The 26,844-nt window shown below is 45.4% G+C and overlaps 1 protein-coding gene across 1 annotated transcript; it reads right to left on the bottom strand.

Moving 5' to 3' along the window:
* Positions 1-26,844, bottom strand: kcng4a (potassium voltage-gated channel, subfamily G, member 4a). The gene is made up of 3 exons (XM_041190781.1): positions 24,010-26,844; positions 22,229-23,017; positions 1-786 (listed from the first exon to the last, which is right to left on the bottom strand). The coding sequence occupies exons 2-3, from the start codon at positions 22,979-22,981 to the stop codon at positions 31-33; spliced, it is 1,509 nt and encodes a 502-aa protein (XP_041046715.1). The 5' UTR covers positions 22,982-23,017; positions 24,010-26,844; the 3' UTR covers positions 1-30.

Here is a 26,844-nt window from a genome sequence, read left to right on the forward strand (position 1 = left end):
AAGACTGTTTTCATGGCAGTACTAAATTCATTAACAATCTGTGTCTTCAAAAACTATTTCTTTTGTGTCACTGAAACCTTGATTCTCTGTCTGCTTTGCTGCCTTTTGGATGTATTTCAGATGGGCCTGTGCTCTCTCTTGCTCTTGTTTTAGCTCCAAATATGCACGGGAAAATGCATGGAAAATGGATGTTGCAGGGAATGCCATTATTAGGATCCCACTTAGGATGCTACTGAGAGCTACCACCTGACCAGGGATAGTTCGAGGTACCATGTCACCATATCCCACTGTTGTCATGGAAATGATAGCCCACCAGTATGACGCAGGAATACTGCTAAAGTCTTGCTCTCTGCCTATCTCATTCTCTGCAAGGAATACCAGTGGTGCAAATAGTGTGACAGACACACAGAGGAAAAGCAGCAGGAGTCCAAACTCACGAATACTGCGGTGGACTGTAAGACCCAATGTCTGAAGTCCTAAGGAGTGCCTAGCAAGGCGCATGACATACAGAATTCTCAAGGCGCGCAATATTCGGAGGACCAGGCCTAATTTTTCCAAATAGATGTTACTTCCTGAAGGTTTGTTGCTGTCCGCAGGTCCTTTGTCAACCACAAGTGCAACATAATACGGTAGAATTGCCAATATGTCAATAATGTTCAAAGGGCCCCTCAGAAACTGCCATTTGCTTCGTGCCTGTATGAACCGAAGGACAAATTCCAAGGAGAACCAGGCCACGCAGATGGTTTCTATTATAAACATGTTATAGCACCTCTGGGAGCATTTATCCTGCAGGCAAAAATGCAAAAACAAGAATTGCATAGTATTAATAACATAGAAATGCCTTATTTAATCAGCCTTAAATCGACAGTATATAAAATATAAATTACATGCAGACACTGGCCCTGGATTTTACAATTGGAATGACAGGAAAACTGTCAATCTTTGCTGTCATTACCCTAAGAAACTGATGGCAACTTCTGGCATGCACAGATGCGCAGCTGAATGCAGAAATCCAGAATTACTGTTAGTGATTTCCTGTTCATACAGAGGAAATCCCCACAAACAACAACCCTTAGAATTCACTGAACTGATAAGAACTTCCCTTTTTTGCTGTAACATCACTGTTAAAACCTCCAGAAAAAGTTACACCTTGTTAGTGAGATGCAACTGAGTGTTTTTAACAGTGCACAAAGCCATAAGTACTGCTGAACAATCCCTTTGGCCCTGGCAAGCTAATTTTACACTTATGAATTATCAATTTTTTATGATTAAAGAATCCAGGTTTTTATTGCAATAAAAATTATTTTTAAAAGCATTTTTATGATAGCTCAGCTTCAAATGTATGTGCTCCAATTTTTATTTTGCTCACCGTAAAATTTAAATTAAAGGTGAAGGATAATCAATGAGTTTTACTTTCTGGTTTGCTGTCTGTCAGAATTCTTCAATGTGATTGGTGGGTACCCTACAGGATGATATAGTTGTTGGACTCCTGCAGATTCCCTTGACTTAGAGCCAGGTACAATGAACCACGAAGATTGCCAAATCATTGAGAGCAGCTTTCTTTGAGGTCAGTGGCAAGTACTATCATTTCACTGCTGACCATAAAATTAGGTCCAAAAATTCAAATGTTTCCTCCTTTTTCACTTACTAAATGATAAATCTAACAATCATTTATTCATCTTGCAAATTACAGGTTAAGAGTTACGAACATAGAAAATAGGAGCAGAAGTAGGCCATTCGGCCCCTCCAGCCTGCTCCGCCATTCAACCAAGATCATGGCTGATTTGTTTGTGTTTCGAATTCCACATTCCCATCTACCCCTTTGATTGCTTTGCCTAACAAGAATCTATCTACCTCCGCCTTAATAATATTCAATGACCCCGCGTCCACTGCCTTCTGAAGCAGAGAGTTCCAAAGTTGCACAACTCTCTGAGAGAAAAAATTTCTTCTCTCTGTCCTAAAAGGGTGACCCCTACATTTAAAACAGTGCTCGCTAGCTCCGGACTCACCTACAAGAGGAAATATCCTTTCCACCTTACCGAGACCATTCAGGATCTTATATAATATCTAATATAAAAACAGAAAATGCTGGAAAAACTCAGCCGTTCTGGCTAAGATCTTATATACTTCAATCAAGTCACCCCTCCCTCTCCCAAACTCCAGCCTGTCCAACCTTTCCTCATAAGACAAGACTATCATTCCAGGTATCAATCCAGTAAACTGCCTCTGAACCACTTCCAACGGAGTTACATCCTTCCTTAAATAAGGAGACCAAAACTGCACACAGTATTCTAGATGTGGTCTCACCAATACCCTATAAAACTGAAGCATAACATCCTAACTTTTATGTTCAATTCCTCTTGTAATAAATGTTAGCATTTCATTAGCCTTCTTAATTACTTGATATACCTGCATACTAACTTTTTGTGACTCGTGCACTAAAACTCCATGGGGAATATTTTCCCAATGCACGCCGCCATTTTACGTGGGCGGGCCAATTAAGGCCTGCCCATCGTGACGCGCACCCAGAAGTGCTGACCACTCATTGTGTGGGCAGGGGGAGGAGGCTGAGTCGGGCCTGCACACATGTGCATGTGTGTGAAAGAGGGCTGAAATCTCCCTGAGGCACAGAGCTGCCTCAGGGAGATTAGTTGGTTCTCAAAAGTTTTAAGAAAGAAAGAAAAAAAATTTTAAGACACGTCCCCTCATGTGATAGTGTCACATGAGCTGGGACATGTCAATGAACTTTAATAAAAAGTTTTATTCAATTTATAAACACTTCATGAAACCTCTTCCCGCCTGTGGATGAGGTTTCATGATAAATGCGAAGGCCGCCTGGGCTCTTCGCCTGCCCACCAACCTTAAGGTTGGACAGGCAGCTCCATTAAGTATTTAGTTGATATTTAAATGGCCTTAATAGGCCTTTGACAGTTTGGTGGAGTCTGGAGCGCACCCGCCGAACTGAAATCATTTTACATGTTAGTGAGCAGGGCCTGCCCCCACACGCCGACCAGAAGATTCTGGCCCTAGATCCTTCAGCACCTCGGAATTCTGCAGCTGTTCTCCATTTAAGAAATATTTCTTATTTTCTTTTTTATTCTTCCTGCCAAAGCAAACAATTTCACATTTTTCCACATTATCCTCCATCCGCCAGATTTTTGCCCAATTATTCAACTGTCTGCAACCTCCTTATGTCCTCAATTTCATTACTGCTGTTCAATATGTGGCAAATACTTGTTTCATTGCAAACTGTACTCAAAAGCATAATACTAAACTCAATGCCTTAACTCAATGATAGCACAGTTGCTGATGATTCAGAAATCTATGGATTCAAGTCCCATTCAGAAACTTGAGCACATAGTCTAGGCTGACACTTAAGTGCACTACTGAAGAAATGTCTCCCATAGAGGTGCTATATTTTTGATGAAATGTTAAAGCAGGCTTTTTTTCTTTACTCTTTCAATGGGATGTAGTGTCACTGGCTAGGCCAGCATTTATTGCCCATCCTTAATTGCCCTTGAGGAGGTGGTGGTGAGTCACCTTCTTGAACCACTGCAGTCCATGTGGCAAAGGTATACCCACAATGTTATTAGGAAGAAGTTCCAGGATTTTGACCCAGCGACACTGAAGGAACAGCGATATAATTCCAAGTCAGGATGGTGAGTGACTTGGAGGGGAACTTGCAGGTGTTCCCATGCATCAGCTGCCCTTGTCCTTCTAGGTGATAGAGATCGCAGGTTTAGAAGGTGCTGTTGAAGGAGCGTTGCTGCAGTGCATCTTGTACATGGCACATACTGTTACCACTGTGCATTGGAGGTGGAGGGAGTGAACGTTTAAGGTGGTGGATGGGGTGCCAAACAAGTGGGCTGCTTTGTCCTGGATAATGTCAAGCTTCTCTGAGTGTTGATGGAGCTGCACTCATCTAGGCAAGTGGGGAGTATTCCATCACACCTGACTTGTGCCTTGTAGACAGTGGACAGGCTTTGGGAGTCAGGTGTGAGTGAGAATTCCCAGCCTCTGACCTGCTCTTGTAGCCACAGTGTCATTATGGCTGGTCCGGTTCAGTTTCTGGCCAATGGTAATCCCCTGGATTTTGATAGTGGGGACTCAGTGATAGCAATCCAATTGAATGTCAAGAGGAGATGATTGTATTCTCTCATGTTGGAGATGGTCACTGTCATTTGTGAGAATGTTACTTGCCACTTATCAGCCCAAACCTGTAAGTTGTCCAGGTCTTGCTGCATTGGGACATGGACTGTTACTGTACCTGAGGAGTCACAAGTGGTGCTGAACATTGTGCAGTCATCCGCAAACATCCGCACTTCTGACCTTATGATGGAGGGAAGGACATTGATGAAACTGTTGAACATGGTTCGGCGGAGGACACTATACTGAGGAAATCCTGCAGTGATGTCCTGCGACTGAGATGATTGACCTCCAACAATCACAACCATTTTCCTTTGTGATAGGTTTGACTCCAACCAGTGGATAGCTTTTCCCCTGATTCCCAATGACTGCAGTTTTACTAGGGTTCCTTGATGCCACACTCAGTCAAATGCTGCCTTGACGTTAAGGGCAGCCACTCTCACCTCGCTCCTTGAATTCAGCTCTTTTTCCCATGTTTAGGCTAAGGCTGTAATGAGGTCAGGAGCTGAGTGGATCTGGTGAAACCCAAACTGAGCACCAGTGAGCAGGTTATTGTTGAGTATGTGCTGCTTGATAGCACTGCCGACAACCCCTTCCATCCCTTTGCTGCTGATCAAGAGTAGACTGATGGGGTGGTAATTGGCCAGGTTGGATTTGTCTTGCTTTCTGTGGACAGGACACACCTGGGCAGTTTTCCACACTGCCAGGTAGATGCCAGTGTTTTAGCTGTACTCGGGAGGAGCACAGCTAGTCCTGGAGTACAGGTCTTCAGTACTACTGCCGGAATGTTGTCAGGGCCCATAGCCTTTGCAGAATCTAGTGCCTTCAGCCATTTCTTGGTATCACGTGTTGTGAATTGAACTGGCTGATGATTGGCACCTGTGATGCTGCGGACTTCAAGAGGAGGCCAAAATGGATCATCCACTCAGCACTTCTGACTGAAAATGGTTGCAAATGCTTCACTCTTGTCTTTTGCACTGATGTACTGGGCTGCCCCATCAGTGAGGACAGGGATATTTGTGGAGCCCATCCGTTCTGTCAGATACATATAAAAGATCCCAGAGCAGTACCTAAAGAAAAGCAAGGGAGTTCTCCTGGTACATTGGTCAAAACCTATGCCTCAAGCAATAGCAAAAAGGTTTATCCAGTCATTTATGTCAATACTGCATGTTGACCTTTCTGTGTGTGAATCAGCTGTTGCATTTCCCTACAATACAATGGTGAAAACATTTTAAAAGTACTTCAGCAGCAGTGAATTACTTTGGGAATCCAAAAGCACTGAAAAGCATTATATAAATGCAAACGCATTTTAAATTTTCTTGTTTTCACAAAATATGTATGAAACATTTGACTAAGCAGAGAATTTAAACATTGCAGTCTTGGTATTACATATTAGAGTTATATTCGAGGACAAGCTCTTAATATTTTCAGATCACATTTCTCTGTATGTTATCTTAATGGAGACATTAGACATCTTAATAAGAACAACAAATGGAATCACACATCCACTAAAATAGCACTTGGAGCAATTGTTACATGAATGTGTATCCTGAAATATGGTTCACGTTTTTGTCTTCAGGGGACCAGACTGACTATATGATTTCACAGTAATGATAGACTTTCAAAGAACAAAAATCAATTGAAATCAGCTCTCATTTCACCATCTGGAGATCAATGTGGCTTTTTGTGCTGTCGAAGTAGTGACAGTTAGATTTCTACATGACAGATATGTGCTGACATGTTGTGTGTCACGTTCTCCTTGTGTAGAGTTAATTACTGTGTTTACAACTTACTTGTAAAGAGAAGTATTCAATAGGGACTGTAAATATAACCTGACTTGAATTAAAAGCATTTTCGACGGCCTGAAAAGATACACGTGGATGTTAAATGACTTAATTTTCCCAGTTCACATGATTCCAGAATGAAAATGTTATTTTACTTAGGCAATGCAGGTAGTGCAATCTATTTAATAATTAAACTTGTCAGCTGTATTATGCAATGGATCTATCAGGAGTATGCATTGGCACACTCTCAACATGACATATTAGTTATAAAAACAAAAAAACTGCGGATGCTGGAAATCCAAAACAAAAACAAAAACAGAATTACCTGGAAAAACTCAGCAGGTCTGGCAGCATCGGCGGAGAAGAAAAGAGTTGACGTTTCGAGTCCTCATGACCCTTCGACAGAACTTCCAGTTCTGTCGAAGGGTCATGAGGACTCGAAAAGTCAATTCTTTTCTTCTCCGCCGATGCTGCCAGACCTGCTGAGTTTTTCCAGATGACATATTAGTTGCTTGTTAAAAGGCAAGAGTATCAATGCGAATGACAAATCTCCAGAGATTAATCCCTTTTTCCGGAGTAATTAAAGTCCAGCTGAAAGTGGAATATACAGATAGACCATAAAAACATTATAGGATATGTCTTATGTCTAGGAATTTGGAACATCTTGAAAGAGAAATCTGTATCTCAGGTGTGTTTTTGTTTTGTAGACTCAAAAGATTTGTCTCATATTGTTTACTGAATTCATTCTTTACAGAAATAAAGGTGAAGAACTTCTCACTAGAAATTCAAACATTGATGCTTCGTCAGTTCAGAGTAGTGAAAATCCAACTCAGCAGGACACCTCTTTCAAATTGTTTACTGTGAAGCAACAAAGATTCTTCAATGTGTTGCCAACTAAGCCTTAGGTGTATATCATGAAATTTGAAATAAGCAGGTTTGAAATGGATTCATAAAGGATTCTTCAAACAAAGGGACTCTGAATATAAAACCAAAAAACTGAGGATGCTGGAAATCCAAAACAAAAACAGAATTACATGGAAAAACTCAGCAGGTTTGGCAGCATTGGCGGAGAAGAAAAGAGTTGGCGTTTCGAGTCCTCATGACCCTTCAACAGAACTGAGTGAATATTAGGAAAGGGGTGAAATGTAAGCTGGTTTAAGGTGGGGGGGTAGGGGGGTAGAGAGAAGTGTGGGGGGGGGTGGTGTGGTTGTAGGGACAAGCAAGCAATGATAGGAGCAGATCATCAAAAGATGTCGCAGACAAAAGAACTAAAGAACACAGAGGCATTGAAGGTGGTGATATTATCTAAATGAATGTGCTAATTAAGAATGGATGGTAGGGCACTCAAGGTACAGCTCTAGTGGGGGTGGGGGTGGGGTGGAAAGGCTAGCAGGGCATAAAAGATTTAAAAATAATGGAAATAGGTGAGAGAAGAAAAATCTATATAAATTATTGGAAAAAAACAAAAGGAAGGGGGATGAAACAGAAAGGGGGTGGGGATGGAGGAGGGAGTTCAAGATCTAAAGTTGTTGAATTCATAATTCAGTCCGGAAGGCTGTAAAGTGCCTAGTCGGAAGATGAGGTGTTGTTCCTCCAGTTTGCATTGGGCTTCACTGGAACAATGCAGCAAGCCAAGGACAGACATGTGGGCAAGACAGCAGGGTGGAGTGTTAAAATGGAAAGCGACAGGGAGGTTTGGGTCATTCTTGCGGACAGACCGCAGGTGTTCTGCAAAGCGGTCGCCCAGTTTACGTTTGGTCTCTCCAATGTAGAGGAGACTGCATTGGGAACAACGAATGCAGTAGACTAAGTTAGGGGAAATGCAAGTGAAATGCTGCTTCACTTGAAAGGAGTGTTTGGTCCCTTGGACGGTGAGGAGAGAGGAAGTGAAGGGGCACGTGTTGCATCTTTTGCGTGGGCATGGGGAGGTGCCATAGTTGGAGGTTGAGGAGTAGGGGGTGATGGAGGAGTGGACCAGGATGTCCCGGAGGGAACGATCCCTACGGAATGCCACCGGGGGAGTGAAGGGAAGATGTGTTTGGTGGTGGCATCATGCTGGAGTTGGCGGAAATGGTGGAGGATGAGCCTTTGAATGCGGAGGCTGGTGGGGTGATAAGTGAGGACAAGGGGGACTCTATCATGTTTCTGGGAGGGAGGAGAAGGCGTGAGGGCGGATGCGTGGGAGATGGGCCGGACACGGTTGAGGGCCCTGTCAACGACCGTGGGTGGAAAACCTCGGTTAAGGAAGAAGGAGGACATGTCAGAGGAACTGTTTTTGAAGGTAGCATCATCAGAACAGATGCGACGGAGGCGAAGGAACTGAGAGAATGGAATGGAGTCCTTACAGGAAGCAGGGTGTGAGGAGCTGTAGTCGAGGTAGCTGTGGGAGTCGGTAGGCTTGTAATGGATATTGGTGGACAGTCTATCACCAGAGATTGAGACAGAGAGGTCAAGGAAGGGAAGGGAAGTGTCAGAGATGGACCATGTGAAAATGATGGAGGGCTGGAGATTCGAAGCAAAATTAATAAATTTTTCCAAGTCCCAACGAGAGCATGAAGCAGCACCGAAGTAATCATCGATGTACCGGAGAAAGAGTTGTGGAAGGGGGCCGGAGTAGGACTGGAACAAGGAATGTTCCACATACCCCATAAAGAGACAGGCATAGCTGTGGCCCATGCGGGTACCCATAGCCACACCTTTTATTTGGAGGAAGTGAGACGAGTTGAAGGAGAAACTGTTCAGTGTGAGAACAAGTTCAGCCAGACGGAGGAGAGTAGTGGTGGATGGGGATTGTTTGGGCCTCTGTTCGAGGAAGAAGCTAAGGGCACTCAGACCATCCTGATGGGGGATGGAGGTGTAGAGGGATTGGACGTCCATGGTGAAGAGGAAGTGGTTGGGGCAGGGAACTGGAAATTGTTGATGTGAAGTAAGGTGTCAGAGGAATCACGGATGTAGGTGGGAAGGGACTGGACAAGGGGAGAGAGAAGGGAGTGAAGATAACGAGAAATGAGTTCCATGGGGCAGGAGCAAGCTGAGACAATTGGTCTACTGGGACAGTTCAACGGATCCTTTTACCCACCTCCAATATTCTCCCTCCACCTGGACCCCTCCCTCTGGATTCTTACCTTCTCTTGATCTTTTCATTGAGAACTGTCGGCGCGACATTAGTCATCTCAATTTCTCTGCTCCTCTCACCCATTCTAATCTGTCTCTCTCTGAACTTACTGCACTCCGTGCTCTCAGGTCCAACCCCAACATTGTCATCAAACCCGCTGACAAGGGTGGTGCTGTTGTTGTCTGGCACACTGACCTCTACCTCTCGGAGGACGAGCGTCAACTCGCAGACACTTCCGCCTACCTCTCCCTGGACCATGACCCCACCACTGAACATCAAGCCATTGTTTCCAGGACTGTCACTGACCTCATCTCCTCTGGAGATCTTCCTCCCTCGGCTTCCAACCTGATAGTCAGCCAACCTCAGACGGCCCGCTTCTATCTCCTACCCAAAATCCACAAACAGAACTGTCCCGGTAGACCGATCGTGTCAACTTGCTCCTGCCCCACGGAACTCATTTCTCGTTATCTTGACTCCCTTCTCTCTCCCCTTGTCCAGTCCCTTCCCATCTACATCCGTGATTCCTCTTTTATGCTCCCCCCACCTCCCCTAGAGCTATAGCTTGAGTGCCCTACCATCCATTCTTAATTAGCACATTCATTTAGATGATATCACCAACTTCAACACCTCTTCTTTTGTTCTGTTGTCTGTGACATCTTTTGATGATCTGCTTCTATCACTGCTTGTTTGTCCCTACAACCACACCACCCCCCTCCACTTCTTTCCCCCCACCCAACCACCCCCCCCCACACACACCTTAAACCAGCTTATATTTCACCCCTTCCTTGGACTCACCTAGTTCTGTTGAAGGGTCATGAGGACTTGAAACGTCAACTCTTTTCTTCTCCGCCGATGCTGCCAGACCTGCTGAGTTTTTCCAGGTAATTCTGTTTTTCTCTTGCCCACATGTCTGTCCTTAGCTTGCTGCATTGTTCCAGTGAAGACCAACGCAAACTGGAGGAACAGCACCTCATCTTCCGACTAGGCACTTTACAGCCTTCCGGACTGAATACTGAATTCAACAACTTTAGATCTTGAACTCCCTCCTCCATCCTCACCCCCTTTCTGTTTCTTCCCCCTTCCTTTTGTTTTTCCAATAATTTATATAGATTTTTCTTTTCCCACCTATTTCCATTATTTTTAAATCTTTTATGCCCTGCTAGCCTTCACACCCCACCCCCACTAGAGCTGTACCTTGAGTGCCCTATCATCCATTCTTAATTAGCACATTCATTTAGATAATTTCACTACCTTCAACGCCTGTGTTCTTTTGTTGTTTTGTCTGTGACATCTTTTGATGATCTGCTCCTATCACTACTTGCTTGACCCTACAACCACACCACCACCACCCCGCACCCCCCCCAACCTCCCACCTTAAGCCAGCTTATATTTCACCCCTTTTCTAATATTCACTCAGTTCTATTGAAGGGCCGTGAGGACTCGAAACGTCAACTATTTTCTTCTCCGCCGATGCTGCCGGACTCTGAATATATGCTGCCCCGAAAGGACACAGATGCAGAGTCAATTGATGTGCTTAAAAATGAGATAGATACTTATTTGTGAAGTAAGGTTATTAAAGGATATGGAGACCAGATATGGAATTTGGATTAAAGAAAATAAAGGGCCACCATGGCTAATATTGCAGAGCAGGTTCAGTGGATCAAATAGCCTCTTTTATTATACTATTTAGTTGAGCTATAGAATGAACAAACCCAGTGTTTCTGCAGCATTCAAGGGCAGAATTTTCTGCCTGTCAGGCGGGACATGCGGGAGCAGGCACGGAGCCGATCGCCGCCTGTGATCAAGTCCGTGCCGCCATTTTATGCGGGCCGGCCAAGTAAGGCCCACCCAGCGTGAAACGCGGCTCCCGAGGACAGCGGGAGCGGGTGAGCGGTGAGACTGCAATGACCACCTGGTCCAATGGTGACCCGGCCACCTGTTTTAAAAAGCTCCTGCAGCCTTTCAAAGGTTGTGAATCATGGCCAGTGGAAGGGTTTCCCAGAGCACTGCTGGTGAGCAGGCCAGGCAGGAGGGTAGGGCAGGAGGGCACTGTGCCCATCGTTTTTCTGATGGTTGCCTTGTTGCCCTCCTCCAGGAGGTGGCAGCACTGTGGGAGGTCGTCATACCTCAGGACAGGAGGAGGAGGCCCCCCCCAACATGACCAAACGTGCCTGGGAGGAGGTGGCAGAGCTGGTGAGCTCCTGCGATGTGGTGAGATGCACCTGGATCCAGTGCCGCAAGCGCTTCAATGACTTGTTGCACTCGGGAAGGCTGAGTACCATGTCGGCACTGGTCACCTAACCCAGGAGGTAGGCTTCCCCACCACCCCCACCCCCCCCCCCCCCCCCCCCCCCCCCCCACCACCATGCCCCCCCGTCCCCAAGTCCGAGTGTAGTGACTGCACTGAATATGTGTCCTTCGCTGGGTGGGCCAGCAGTTATTGCCCATGCCGGGGTCACCCTGAGAGGGTGGTGATGAGATGGGTTCTGCATCCGCAGCATATGGTACACTGAGACCCACTTAACTGTTTTGGGGGCAACCTGGAGGAGCTGCACCTAGGTGCAGTGCTGGAGCTCCAGGGCATGTCAAAGTCAGGGTGATGAGATGCTGGGAGGGGAGCTTCAAGATGAGTGGCACTGATCGATCTGCTGCCCTCTGCGATCCACGTGCTCACACCTTCATGCTATAGAAGGTTAGACCGTGTGCCTAATGTGATGAAGGCAGCATTTGGCCAAGGGGGAGCGGAGGGGACAGGCCTAGCATCTTTGTGGGTGTGTTTGGCAGCAGCGGTGAGGAGGCACTGGAGCTGTGCAATGTCTCACTCAGGGGAAGAATGTACATAATGCAGCTGAACAGCTGGGGACTGGTGCAGGACCAGCCCAATTGGCGATTCTCAGCCGCTTCGAGCAGGAGGCCCTAGATTTGGAGAGGTGCCATGCGCCCAGGTCCAATGGTGTCATTGAAGCTGGGGTGCCATGGGCAGGTATGTTTGCCCAGCTGTGAGGTCACCATTGTTCTCCCAACAGCCATGGCAGTGCTAAATGTTCAGTGATTGAAGTTTGCAGCATGGCTTGACCATTGCTTATGGAAGGATGAGCGCATAATGATCTGGGGGACAAGGATGCACATTGACATTGTCACGTTAACTGATCCAATTTCCTTGTCTTTCCTTTCAGCATCAGCGGAGCAGGGCCGGGAGGAGGGGCAGGGCCCCCTCTCACACCTGGGGGCCCTGAAATCTCACCAGGGTCACACCATCTCTGCCAGGCAGGCACCAGCGCAGATACTAGTACCTCGGTGGGAATTAGAACAACGGCTAGTGTCCCAGGGCACAGCGGTGAGGGCACTTCACAATCGCTGGAGGAGCTGGCAGAGACAGAGAGTGTCCACGGCACCAGCAGTCAGAGGACTGCAGGGGACCAGGCACATGCTCAGTCGGTGGCTGATGATGTGCCTCTGGAGTCGTCCATGAGGCAGCAAATGCAGCAAATGCGGCCGCATGTGTGGGAGCATCTGGGGGAGATACATGAGGCTATGCTTAGCTTGGTGTCCGTGGTGGAGGAGTCTACGTGGACCATCGCCGATGCAATAAGTCTCATGGCCAAGCGCCATGCATCCTCCATGGAAAGAGTGGTGACTCTTGTGGAGAGGCTCCACCAGGAGACAAATCCTAGGACTACGCTCAGACCAGCAAGCCCTCACATCAGCATTGACCTCAGCTGGTCAGTGCCAATGTGGGAGATGGTCTGGCCACCAAGTTTCCCAGCTCGGTGCCCATCCATCCACAGTGAGCAGGGAGGTCCTAAGCGACCTCACACTGGCGCAGCAGCTGCCTGTCGTCTCTGAGGGTTCCTCTCAGGGCGCTCCAGATGAGGGCAGTAGCTCCTCTGCCCCTCTGCCAGTGATCGTTGCATCCAGTGAGGCTGCGATGACTGGGGAGATGCCAGCTGTGGAACTGGCCACTCCCTCCCAGGCGGGGCCAGCACAGGCTCCACGGGCCAGAGGACGACCGCCAAGGTCATTGAGGCCAACAGGACAGCAGAGTCAGCAGGCTGTCTCAGATGCCACTCCCAGCAAGGGGGCAGCAACAAGACGTAGCACCTGAAAATGTAAACATAAGGCACCCTAGGCCTTGCACAGACTTGCAGAATCAGCATCCTGTGATCACACACTATCTGCACGTTCATGGAGTGGAAGCCCTTCCTGTTGACGAAGGCACCGGGCTCACCTGCTGGCGCCTTGATAGCCACATGTGTACAGTCGATAGCACCCTGGACATGGGGGAAGCCAGCAAAGGCCGCAAAGCCTCTGGCTCACTGTGTCTGGCTTGCCTGGTCTCAGCGGAAGTGGATGAAGGTCAATGCCCATCTGAACAGAGCATTTGTAACCTGCTTGACACAAGTGTGGACAGCTGATTGGGAGACACTGCAAAGACCACCCACCAAACTCTGAAAGGAGACAGAGGCGTAGAAATTGAGGGCAACTGGGACCTTCAGAGCCGCTGGCATGGGGTGCCCAACCATACAGTTAGCGGAGATCTTAGGCCCAATCATCTGACAGATATAGTTGACTATCTCCCTTGAGAGATGGAGCCTCCTTCGGCACTGCACCTCAGTCATATTGAGGTAGCTGCTTTGCCGCCTGCATACCCTGGCAGCAGGATAGTGGCATCTTCTGCGGCCCCTTCCACCTTGGATTACCTCTTGGGCCCTGCACCCTTGTGCCTGCGCCTGTCCTCCCAAAGGTGGCTCCCCTGGAGGCTGAATGTGCACTCTTGGCCTCCTCCCCCTTCTGACCCTCCCTTCCTCCTCAGAGGAGGTGCTTCCAGTGGAGAGTTCAACTCCCATTCCCAGGCTAAGGGAAGGCTTCCTGAAACCTGCAGGCCCAGAAAAGGATCTTCACTGCAGAGTGCTGAGCTGAAGGTTGTGAGTCCAGTCCAAGCAGCTGGTATGCATTTTGAAGTATTGCAGGTCACGCAGGCAAGTGTCAGTAACTTTGAAAAATCAATATCTGACTGAGCACATTCGCGACCCCATTGAGCCCTCTTATCCCGCCCGTGGATGAGGTTTACACAAATGTGTCCTACCCACCTGCCCGTTGCGCCCATTTGCCAACCCGAAGATCGCACGGGTGCCAAAAAATCGCCGTCAATTAGCACCTCAAGTGCCTTATGTGGCCCATTAATCAATGGCAGGTGGGCATTGGATATCATCGCGTGCCCACCCTACAAAATATCACAATGGCGCGCAGCGACGCTGGGACACTCACCTGTCACCGCGGGTCATTTTATGCATCGGCATGCGGGTCCCACCCCCACGCGCCAACGGGAAAATTCTGCCCCAAGTGAAAGTAGCTTCGGTGCTCTGTTTATTCTGTGTTCCTGTCTTAGCATTCATGTTTAGCATGCCATATGTTGCATGACCTTCCCCAAGTTGATTTGCTTTGCAGTCAACTCGAAGGAAATTAAACTTTCAAGTACGGACTCTGCCAAAGTATTAAACAATTCCAACTTGTTTAAGGTTTGCAGAGATTCTTTTCTTCAGATAATAGTCAAAGTTTTTTAAACATTCTTTCATGGGATGTGGGCATCGCTAGCTAGGCCAGCATTTATTGCCCATCCCTAATTGCCCTCGAGGAAGTGATGAACTGCCTTCTTGAACCGCTGCAGTCCATGTGGTGTAGGTACATGTGCTGTTAGGAAGGGAGTTCCAAGACTTTAACCCAGTGACAGTGAAGGAATGGCAAGATAGTTCCAAGTCACGATGGTGTGTGACTTGGAGGGGAGATCACAGGTGGTAGTGTAACCATGCATCTGTTGCACGTGTCCGTCTAAGCGGTGGAGGTTGTGGGTTTGTTTTGATTTAAATAATCTAGATATAGTCAATACCTTGTTCCAAGTGTAACTTGATACAGGCAAAATGATTGCCTTTTCCATGTAATAAATAAAACAAGCTATTACTCAGAGAAATGTAAGATTATTATTAACTAAAGCATGTATGACTCTGTTAAAACAGGAAAAGTGAAAAGAAAAAATCTTCGGTAAGCTAAAAATCAAAATATCGTACTTTTCCTCAGCAACATCAAAGCTTTGATGTTTCTACCTGTTGAACAGTTACTGTTAAGCCCTCTAAAATGTATATGCATAAGATCACTGATGCCATGATTCACATTGAGCAACTTTTTCTGTGGCGACACTTCAATTCAGCTTTGCTTATTGACATTTTATTGCCCAAAATCAGTATGGATGATTCTGAGTATCAGATATAAGGTAACAGGAAAGGTGAAGGAGCTTGAACGTGTTTACTTTGGAAGAGACTTTAGAGGCAACCCAAAAGATTTTTTCAAGAGTATGAAGGAGATTGACAAATCAGATCAATGCAAATACCAGGAGGTATGAGTCGCCATCCGCATTTAATCAGTGCCTGGCGCAGAAGAACCAAGACCAAGGAAAAGATTCCCCTGAAAGACTGGGAGAATGACTCTGTTCCACAGCAAGAACAAAGGGTGGAAACTCCTGAACCTAAAACAGACCCTGGACCCTGGAACTAGATCAACGTGTCACTTCACAAATGTCCAGTTGTCAGACACCACCTGGTTTTTGGATAGCCAGATTTGGAGTACTGTACTGGACTGTAATAAGGGAAGTGAGTTGGAAAGTGTTCACCTGAATAGGGACAGAGCTATGGATTAACATACTGAAGCAGATATGAGGGTTTAACAACAATTGCACCTTGCATTCATATACTGTCTTTAGTATAGTAAAATATCCCAAGCAGCTTCACAGAAGAGATTATCAAAAAGAAATTGACACTTTGTTTATTCCTTCATGGGATGTTGATGTCACTCGCTAGTCCAGCATTTATTGCCCATCCTAAATTGCCCTTAAGAAGGTGATGCCAAGCCACCTTCAGGAACCGCTGCAGTCAATGTGGTGTAGGTATATGCACAGTGCTGTTAGGGAGGGAGTTCCAGGATTTTGACCCAGCGACACTGAAGGAATATATTTCTAAGTCAGGATGGTGAGTGACTTGGAGGGGAACTTGCGAATGGTGATGGTGGTCAATTGTAGCCTTGATGTCAAGGACTGTCACTCTCGCCTCACCTCTTGAGTTCAGCTCCTTTGTCCATGTTTTGGCCAAGGCTGTGATGAGGTCAAGAGCTGAGGAACCCTGGTGGAACCCAAACTGAGTGTCAGTGAGCAGGTTATTGCTGTGTAAGTGCCGCTTGATAGCAGTTGACAGCACCTTCCATTACTTTGCTGATAATCAAGAGCAGACTGATGAGGTGGTAATTGGCCAGGTTGGATTTGTACTGCTTTTTGTGGACTTGAGCCACATCAAGAGAAATAAGGACAAGCGACCAAAAATTAGTCAATGGTGTGGGTGTTAAGAAGCATCTTAAAGGTGGAGACGTAGAGAGACAAAGAGGTTCAGTGAAGCAATTGTAGAGTTTAAAAACCAGGCAGCTGAAGGTGTGGCTGCAAATGGGAAAACAATAAAAATTGGGGGGGGTGCAATTGGAGCAGTGCAGACATCTCAGAGGATTTTAGGGCAGGAGTAACATAACAAAGACAGGGAGAGACAGAACTATGGAGGGGTGTGAAAAGGAGGGTGCGATTTGTTGAAATGGGAGCCAATGAAGGTCAGCGAGCAAATCGAAAGCATTTCTGGAATGAGCGAGAACTGAAGGATCTGGAGCCAAGAGGCATCACTGGGATTGTTCAGCGTAAATGTATAGAGGTCTGTGCCTAATAATCTTTACATATGCCTAAAAAATTCTCAAGAGAAAAATAATCTGCAACAGTGCTTGTAAATACATTGATGTCCTGGTGTCCTGGGAAGTATTTCAGAAATGAAAATGTTTTCTCTGCTAGGCTTTTCTTTTTATCACAATAGCCAAGGAACCCATCGATGTGAAATAACAATACCACTTCACTTTAATTTTTTTTTTACTCTAGTTACCTGGACAGTTTGAAAGTCTGCTTACTTGTATAAAGCTCCAAAAATTCCACAAAGTTGTTAAATAAAGAATTCTGGTGCAAATATGAGATTTGGCATATCAAAATAGTCAAAAATCCCAATACTATTTGCTCTTGTAATTTGCAAAGTTATTCATCAGTTTACGAAAACAAGCTAAGTGCTTCATTACAGAGACAGAAGTAACAATCAAAGTGCAGGTCTCTGCAGAATTCTGGTACCTCTCCTAAAAGCTGTGCAAATAGTAACATTGTCTGAAAGCTATGAGTAAGCTGTCTGCCTTCCCTCACAATTGAAGGTGATGCATGATACAGGGATCCAAAGGAACAATGAGTTACAAATTGGGAAACAATGTTATTTCAAGCCCAGCTAGCTTTAGTTTCAAAATGCATTAGGCACTGCAGTAACAGAGCATCTTAAAGTTCCAGTGAGCTTTGTCAGATGGTGATAGAATGTGAGTTCAATTTGACAATCTTTCATATGGTGGGTTTCCATTCTATGTTTTTGAACAAGAATAAGGAGCAGAGGGCACCAGTCTTCCTTTGTGAGGGAGGGAAATTCAAACAGCAAGTGACTTCATCCCCACTATCCTGACATCTGACTAGACACCAGAGCCTACGCAAGATTAGCCAACTGGCCTCACCAATGAAATAAGTGTATACAACCAAAAGCACCATTACAGGACTTCAAGGACTTGGCCCCCTGTCTGAGGCACTATGGTGCTGATTGCTGTGAAAATTAATGGTGGTTAACAGGGCTATTCCAGTCTGCGGCCTTTGTCAGTCCCTGAATGTGCTAATCCTACCTGTAATGGAAGGAGAAAACAATTGAGAAAATTAAGAGAAAAAAAACAGGTTGTTTGGCCTCTGTTAAGTGCCTTATATGTTGTAAATAATGAGAAAGTGGCTGTGGCTACTGAAGCAGATGTGAGGACTTAAGGTTTGGACGGCCAAATGACAGCAAAGTAAAGCAGGAAAAATTAGGTTCACGGTCCGTGCCATGCCAGAGGCTGTGTGCACAATGCTGGATTGGCAACAAAAGATCTTCAAGTTAGTGGAAGAAGACCAATCTTGTACATCTTCAATTTAGAATAGAGTAATATATTCCCAAATGACCTTGGGCAGCAGAATTATTGTTTAAGACTCCAACTGTTTAATAAGTACTCAGATTTTGGGATGGATCCCATTGTAATGCTGGTTGTCATGGTGACTGATGTCATCAGCAATGCCAAAAAAAACCAGAAAGGCAGAATTCTCTAGTACTCATCCAACCAGGTCACTAGAGGTGGCACAGCTCTGTTGTAGTTGGCTCTGAGGTGGTATATGTATCGGTGGCTGATGACAGGTGCTTTATTTAAAAAAAAAACATATTTACATGGTGTCTTTCATGACCTCAGAACATGCTTAACTGCTTCTCAGCCTATAAAGTAGTCTTAAAGTGTAATCCCTTTTGTAATTGCAGTGAACCAGAGAATCTGATCTACACACATGGTTCCAAAAAACAGCAATAAAATGAACAATCAGATAATCAGAATTAGTGATATTGGTTAGGAATATGTTGGTTGGGACACCTCCACTACTCTTCTTCATATCATGCCTAAAGATCTTTTATACCCCTTGAGGTAGGAGATGAGACCCCAGTTTAATGTCTTAGCTAAAAGGCAGGGCTTCCAACATTGCAGCAATCCCTCAATACTGGATTGAAGTGCCGTCTTAGATTTATATGCACATTTAGAAGCTTGAACCCATAACCTTCTGACATAGAGGGGAGTGCTATGATTGAGTCAAGGCTAATATCTTTTGAGATTCCTAGCTGTCTGCACTCTCTTTCAATGTTTCATGTGCAGATAAGGATGAAAATGTCTTAGGGTGTAATACTAGAGCTTTTCAAGTACAAAAGAATTGGCATGCTAATCAGTTTTAGACTTTAAAAAGGTCATCAGAATTTAAAGGGCAGTGATCAATGTTTTGCACATTTGTTCAAATATAGCTATCTTACCTTTCTTAATTCATTAGGACCCCATGATTTCTGCTTCAAAAATATAACCGGGGCGGGGGGAGGGTCAAATCAGAACCTTCAGTATGATTTCACCATTAGGAATATTGCTTGATTGTGTTATGAGGTTTAAAACTTTTCCAGACATTGGGTGGAATCTTGTGAAGGTAATGGGGGTCCAGGCCGACCGAGAGCCACACATCTCATCTTTCAGGAAAAGCCCACCGCACCTTGTTCCACTCAAGCACTTTTCAGGCCAGTGACAGGCTTTCCCCCCGGAATCAAGGACCCCAGGGGCAGAAGTCCTGCCCACCAGAACTGCTGGCCAACCAGAGGCCAGCAGCTCTATTGAACAGCAGCGTCACCAGGCAGGCTGTGACTACTGCCACCAAGACATCCAGCTGAGGCCTAGGATCATCGCTGGATCCCTGGCCAGAGGTAGGCGATGGCAGGAGGTGGGGTGGGGTGGGGATGTCACAGAGAGGCCAGGGGATGGTATCAACAGCAAGGGCAACGGGGTGGCTCTCAGAGGGCCTCCCTTTCCTGATGTGGATTCCTTGATGAGGCACTGAGTGCCTTCGGGACAACACCTCCCCCCATCCCCACTGCACCCCCAACCCCCTGGGAGCCTGCAAGCAACCCTGCTTGGATTTGCTTCTCATGCTCCCCACATGGTGAGCCCCCTGCCTGCCGCTGCGTTCATACTAGTGGGGTTGGGATGAGGCCCTTAAGTGGGCATTAATTGCCCACGTAAGGGCATCAATTGGTAATGGGGCAGGAAGGGCGTCCTTGGACCTTCCTGCCATGGACTTAATAGGGGTGGAGAAGGGAAACTGGTGGGGTCCCCACCTGCCACGCCCCCCCAATTAACTGCCTCCCTGCCATCAAGTTTGCTATGGGGGTGGGGGGGGGGGGGGGGATGCGGGGGGGGCGCACAAGATTCTGTCTTTAGTGCATGAATGAAACTGAGAAAACTTTGAGAAGATCTTTGCATCAATTTATATTTGTATGAAGAGGGATTCACATCAAGCTGAATACTATACTTGTCAAAACCAATACACTTTAGTGTATTTTCATGTAATGTGAGATTTCCCAGCGAGACAGTCAAACCTCTCTTTGGCAGTGTTTGCTGAAATCATTCACTTCTTCTGTACAAGTTGCACTGGGCAGGACTGTCAAATTAATGCTCCGTTATCTGAAGGCGGATACCCTGAAATGAGTGAGAAATTAACATCTTTCTCTTTCATCCAGATTTGACTAGAATTAGTCATGAATAATTTTTTTTAGAACAAGTGAATGGCTTTTCCTTCTCAGAGATGAGTTCAAAGCTGTCTCAGGAAGGTGGGATTAAAGCGTTCAATCTCTGACAGATGCTAAGGGTCCTAAAATGAATCAATTTGGCCGACCTCAAACCAACTCCCAGCACAGATTTGATAAATCTCCTTCCAACAATAATATAATTGACACTAATCTGACAAAGGATAGGTGGAATGAGAACTTGAAAAATAAGTCAGAGGTGAACCTTTTATAATAGGATAAACATAGAACTGAACAGATTCTGAAGCCCACCTGGCTGGACCTGAAATTCAGACTGCAGATTCATTGTTAGGACACTTTGGCAAAAGAAAACAAGACTTGTATAATGCCTTACATGACTTCTGGAAGTCCCAAATTTATAGGCAAGGAAGTACTTTTGAAGTGTAGTGACTGTTGTGATGTAGGAAACATGGCAGTCAATTTGTGCACAGCAAGATCCCAACTACAGGAATGTGATAATGATGTAGACTGTGAAGTAGATTGACTAATAAATATTGGCCGGGTCACCAGGGATAACTCTGCTGCTTTTCTTTGAAATAGTGCTGTTGGGTTTTTTGTGACATTCATTGACTATCTTAAATTGCTTGTTAGGGTAACTACTAGCACGCTCAGGATTCTTCAGCAAGTGTTGCCCAATTGCAGAATCACATCTAACAACAGATGTTTTGTTTTGAGTTTTGTGAGCATGAGTTGGTTGAGTACAGTCTGTATGCTACCTATTACAAACAGACAGAGGAACATGTTTGATTCGATCATCCAATCATTGGGGCGTACGGCCCACATACCTGGCATTGCTTTGGCACTGGAGTTCATACACAATATTGCTCAATTGTTTAGTAGGCCCAACGATTGGCTGACCGAATCAAATAGCATGTTTGACTTACCAGGCAATCAGCACCTCTTTTCTCCTGTAACATAAATTGTTGTGATCGTTTGAAATTTGGCATTCTTGCATTTGTCCTGATGAGACCAAGATGAACTCTTTGACAACATGTCTCTCTTTTCAACAATACTCAAGTTCTGTAGTACCAAGCAGCTGTTTAAAGCTTTTTGCAAACTTTGAAATAGGAAAAGGAAAGTAAGAAAACACCTTTTCATTTAGATGACACCTTTCATGACCACAAGAGATCCCAAAGGGCTTCACAGCCAATGAAGTACTTCTGTTGTAATGCAGTGAAATTTGGCACAACAAGGCCCTACAACCAGCAATTAAATAGATGACCAGATAAGAACAAAGAAGATGGGATCTCTGATGGAATCGCACTCCCTCAGCTCTGCACTGAAACGTCTACCTGGATTATGTGCTCAAGTCTCTGGCACCTGCATTCGCAACCTTCTAATTCAGAGGGAAAAGTTTCTTATCAAAGTAATTAATATATCAGATTAGAATTCTTTATTTCAATAACAATATTTGGATTGCCATGTAATGGTAGCTTTGACCACAGCCATCAACCTTATTTTCAATAATTAACATCTTTGCCTGGGACATAATTTAAACCAACTAATTAGACTTTTATAGGCAATCAACATCAATATCTGTTGATATGATTCTTACTAGAAATCATGGAATTTAAAATTAATTAACTGAATAGATACTTTGGAACCTTCTTAGAAGGAAATACAGATACTAATATAAGGAAACCAGATGTTAAAAATGTTGAGATTGCATTCGTTTATAAGAATTTTCACGTGACAAATGTTGTTTATAAAGAAAGTTAAACTAGGGCTAGGGGGATAGAGTGGGATTGGGAGTGACTAGGTTGTTCTCCAAAGAGCCTGCATTGACTCAATGCACCCAATTGCCTCCTTCTATGCCGATATGACTCTATGACTCCAGTGGGACTTTGAAATATAAAATGCCATTGTATATTTAAAGATGAAATAAGGACACTTACCCTCTCGTCTTCTGTCCTTAATTCTGGCATTGTACTAATGCAAATACTAATTACAGTAATGGTGACAAATATAATGGACAGACAGGCAAACACTTTCCCAGGAAGGCCTGATTGAGGATTTTCCACCATATCTCTCAGTTTGTCCATATAATATCCAAATTTGGTTCTCTCAACCTGAACGTTCACCTTCTCTTTGTCTGCCTCAAGGTCCTCTCCTCTTTTGATCTCAGCCACCTCACGAACTTTCTGAACTAGCTTCCTGCGGCAGCACCACTCCAGCTGGGCTTCCTCCACTCCCCAGTAGAGCAGCTCCTCTTGGAAGGACATGGCACACATCTCCCTTAAAAGGCGGAGTTTCCCGGCCGAAATGAAAGTGATGATCATCCGAAAAGCACATGGGTTCCGATCAAAGAAAAACTCGTTGGAGGACTCGTCGTAGTCGTCGCAGACCTGTACAATTTCTTCATAGCTGCTGCAAAACTTCAATCTCCCAAGTCTTGTGAGTGGAAAGTCATCCAGAGTGCGCCAGGGCACCAAGTACTTGGTGCCTCCCACGTTGACAATGATGTGTTGCCTCTGGTCAATGGGGCTCGGCTGACCTGGGTGGGGGATCCGTCTGCATCGTTGGTAGAAGGCTCCTTTGACAGGTGGGGCTTCGGCGTGAGCTCTAGGAACAATGTGGATCAACGAATTGGACGAAGTATCGCTCAAATTACTGTAGTCGTTCTCGCTGCTTCGGGAAATGATGGGCATGGTGAATCAGCGTGCTACAGACAGTGGCAAGGTCATCTGCGCGCACACAAAAAAAGGGTTAGATGGAGACATGAGTGTAGATTCAAAATCAATAATCAGAGCCAAAGGGAAAGGCACTTAGTAATATGAAGCATGTTAAAGGCCAAGAGGGCACACAGTGTCTTGTAGCACAAATTGATAGAAATATGAAAAGGTCATTGACCTGAAACGTTAACTCGATTTCTCTCCCCACAGAAGCTGTCCTGCTAAGCATTTCCAACGTTCATTTTTTTTTCTGTTTTATTTCCGATTTCCAGCATATTGATAGGAATCCCGATTTCACTGATGTTAGCTCAGGAGCGGCAACCAGGGCCTCAACTTTTCTTTCAACCTGTTTTAATTTCTATAAGAAATGTGTTTCTACGTCCTACTCATTTGGTCGTTTTGTGCTCCCTAACGAAGTACACTATCTGTTTAGTCGGGAATACTAGTAAAATCTAACTATGTGTCTGCCACAGGGCTATTCATCAGGCTCACTCCAGCCTGACCCCGGGTTGCGCTTAACCCGATCGCTCTAAATCCTCTGAAGACAAACTAAACTGGGATTTGGCGGGGGTGGGTTTGAGGGTCTGTACGCCTTTTGTGCACTTAAGACTGGACAGACCGGGATGCCTTTCTCTTTCTTTAAAAAAAAAACACGCCTTTCGGGTCACAATTTAAAACAATTCAGCAACTGCTAATTAACGTGCTTTACAACACTAGGGGCAAATAAGCAGCCCGCCAGCTTCCCTCCCCCTCCCCACAAACACATTGGTGTCATATATTTAAGATCTTATGGATGTCTTGAGAAAAGTGAATAGGGCTCAAGACTAATAACAGGACAGGCTGGGCTGAAATCCTGAATGCTTTGTGATCTCCAAGAGCACTCGGAAAAGCAGCCACCAACATCGTAATTGCAAACATTAACAGTAAGATGGAGTGAGTGATGTTAGAAGCAGGAGGACCCGCAGGAGCAGAGGCAGGATTTGCTTGGAAACAACCAAACTTACCATCACTTCCAAAGTAGCAAACTCGATCCACCGGGGCGATTCACTTGCCGGTTCCGCAATACAAAACAGCACATTGACACCCCATATGAACCAGAGTTTATAAGATGAAATCCTTTCCCTCAAACGGTCCTTAAATGTTTGCTTCTTCACAATCTTCGCGTAAAGAAAAAGCAAAACCAAACGATTCAAAATATGACGCAGATCTCGTCTCCCCGCAGGGGTAGCTTTTCACAAAGCGACTGCGGTACCCGGCTGGCCTCCTGTCATCGCCCAGCTACTGTTTCCCCAGGAAAGGGAGAGGGCGATGGACAGAGACAAGAGCTCCTCACCTCTCCGCCAGGAGGTTGGGGGAAGGAAGGACCGCGCCGAGCCACAGCCGCACTACTCACACTTCACCCACACAGGCTGGGCTTATAGTTCCAGTGGAAGGGGACGCTGATTCACTAGGTACAGTCTGTGTGGCCGCTCAGTGCTTAAACTTTCTGGCGATGTCACTGTTCTGAAGGGTTCCGCGTGTGACAGATGGGAAGAGCAGGGGGAGTGATTGGACAGCTCCACCAATGGAGCAGGTACAGGCATGATGGGCCGAGCGGCCTCGTTCCCCCGCACTCTGACTCTAAGGGAGAGCAGCCTTCAAACTCAGGGCGTCGACTGTTCCCGTATCACTCGAGTCAGCCTTTATGTTGGTAAGTGTGTCATTTGCACACGACTTAGCGAGAAAGTTAGACGGAACTGGGAAATCCCAGCTACTTTCAGAATTTATTCTTTTTAAAAAAAAACTTGTTTTGTGCGATGGAGACGCTTTTGGATGATGTTTGCCTGATTTCGGACTTCGGAACCAGTGGCTGCAGCGGAACAAAACCAGAAAACGGCTGGAAAAGCTCAGCAGGTCCTGGCAGCATCTGTGGAGAGAGAAACAAGAGTTAACGCTTCGCGCGCGTTGCTAAAGAAGCAGCAGCGGCCGGTCAGAAGCTGGAAGAGCGAGAGCGGCTGTGATGTTGTGATGGGGCTGGGAACCCCACCCCCGGAGTGGGGCACCAACGAATGGCGCACTTTGCTTCAGACTTTCACCTGGGGATGCACTAGCACGGAGCAGGCTCTCCACCCCCCAAAACACTTAAGGGGCATTAGGAGGGGAAATAAAAACTGAGCTGCAAAAGGTTGAGTGCAGATCGAATCCTACTTCTTGATCACCACACTATCGCTTTCTTGAACTTTTAGCTCGAAGCAGTGAAGGGTTTGAGATCAAGCAGAGCCGACCTGCATCGGGGCAGCTGCGGTGCCTATTCCCGACTTCCACTGCATTCCTGCCCCGGGGGTCTAATCGTTCATTACTCGCTGGATGTTTGGAGAACAGGACTGTCAACATTCAAAACATTAACACCAACTCCAGGCAAATTTAAAATCTCCCCTTGGACTTGATGAAAGTCAGTTATACGCGGCTTCAGCAACCCCCAGAGAGAGAGAGAGATTCCCAGTGAGAAAATCCCGTACCCCTGCTCACAGAGAAAAAAAAATCTCCGAACTGCCCAGAGTAGTTTTGAACTAGAGTCGCTGTTGTAACGCGGGCAAACCCAGCATGATACCGCACTGGGAGGCTGACTCTGCTGGGCTCCGGAGACGAGTTGGATCCGCTCTCCTGTAATTTTAATGTCACTGCAGTCAGTTGTCGGAACCTCTTCACGGAGATGCAAAAGTTGCAGCATTGTTACAACCTCATTTCCCCACACCTGCCTCCAGAAACAAAAGTCTTGGCCAAATTCCAGACCCAATTTGCGCCAAGCTGTATTTTCCGACACTAACTGAGAAGGGAGATCGATAGCGTTCAAGGTGTTTTGTAGAAATTAAGTGGATTAATTAAGGATGGGCTTTAACGTAGCGAGTTTACATTTATTGGAACAATAGACATGAAACTTATAATGTTCATTAACATAGACCAAAGAATTGGGAAAGACTATAGAGTATTCAGTAAGCTTATTAAGGAAGCCAATCATATATTGGGATGTACTGCGATTATAAATTAAAACAAATGATTCTAATCTTATAGAAATCGTTACTGAAATCAGGAAATTTTGCACAGGAATCAAATACAACAAAATTAAGATTCATGCATTATGACTTAATGTTTTCATTTTCTGAAGAAACAGCTTCTGCTAGACTATTTCTGGAGCGTCTTAACACCAAGAAAAGCATCAATGCATGCATTTTCCAAACTATCTTTGCTGTGTTAAAATAATAAGTTGGAATAAATTGGAAAAATAGAAACTAAATTGGTATTACCTTACGAAGATTCTAAAATTATTATACTGTGTGACATATTAAAGCCAAATATGGATATATTTTCAAATGATTTGATTCTGGCTTCCTTAACTCTAAGTTGTATCCATAGTTAGCCTTGATATAAATATTGCTGCTTCCTGTTTTTGACGGCTATTAATCAGAGTAAGTGCAGCATCATTGAAGCCAAAGGGTCACCATTCTGATTTAATGCAGGCATGCCTTTACCTCTTCGCTTAAAGTGTTTTTGGGTGGGCAAGAATTGTAGCTTTCATTGAACATAAGAAATAGGAACCAAAATGTTAACCAAGCTGAGACCAAGAGCATTGCAGACTTCAAAATATAAATTCGCCCATTGTGCTCTGCCCCCGAAGGGCAAGTCCTAACTCAAGTTTCACATCTGAGATTTTTGTGCTCTTTGCTAGAATAAAGTAACTGCCATTTTCCTTTGCCTTCCTCATGGTTTCTATCCTTGGAGAATCTTTTCCTAGGTAGGCTGCAACCATAGATAAAAACAAAAAAACTGCGGATGCTGGAAATCCAAAACAAAAACAGAAT

The sequence above is a fragment of the Carcharodon carcharias genome, chromosome 7, assembly GCF_017639515.1.
Source record: "Carcharodon carcharias isolate sCarCar2 chromosome 7, sCarCar2.pri, whole genome shotgun sequence".
NCBI classification, from domain to species: Eukaryota; Metazoa; Chordata; class Chondrichthyes; order Lamniformes; family Lamnidae; genus Carcharodon; species Carcharodon carcharias.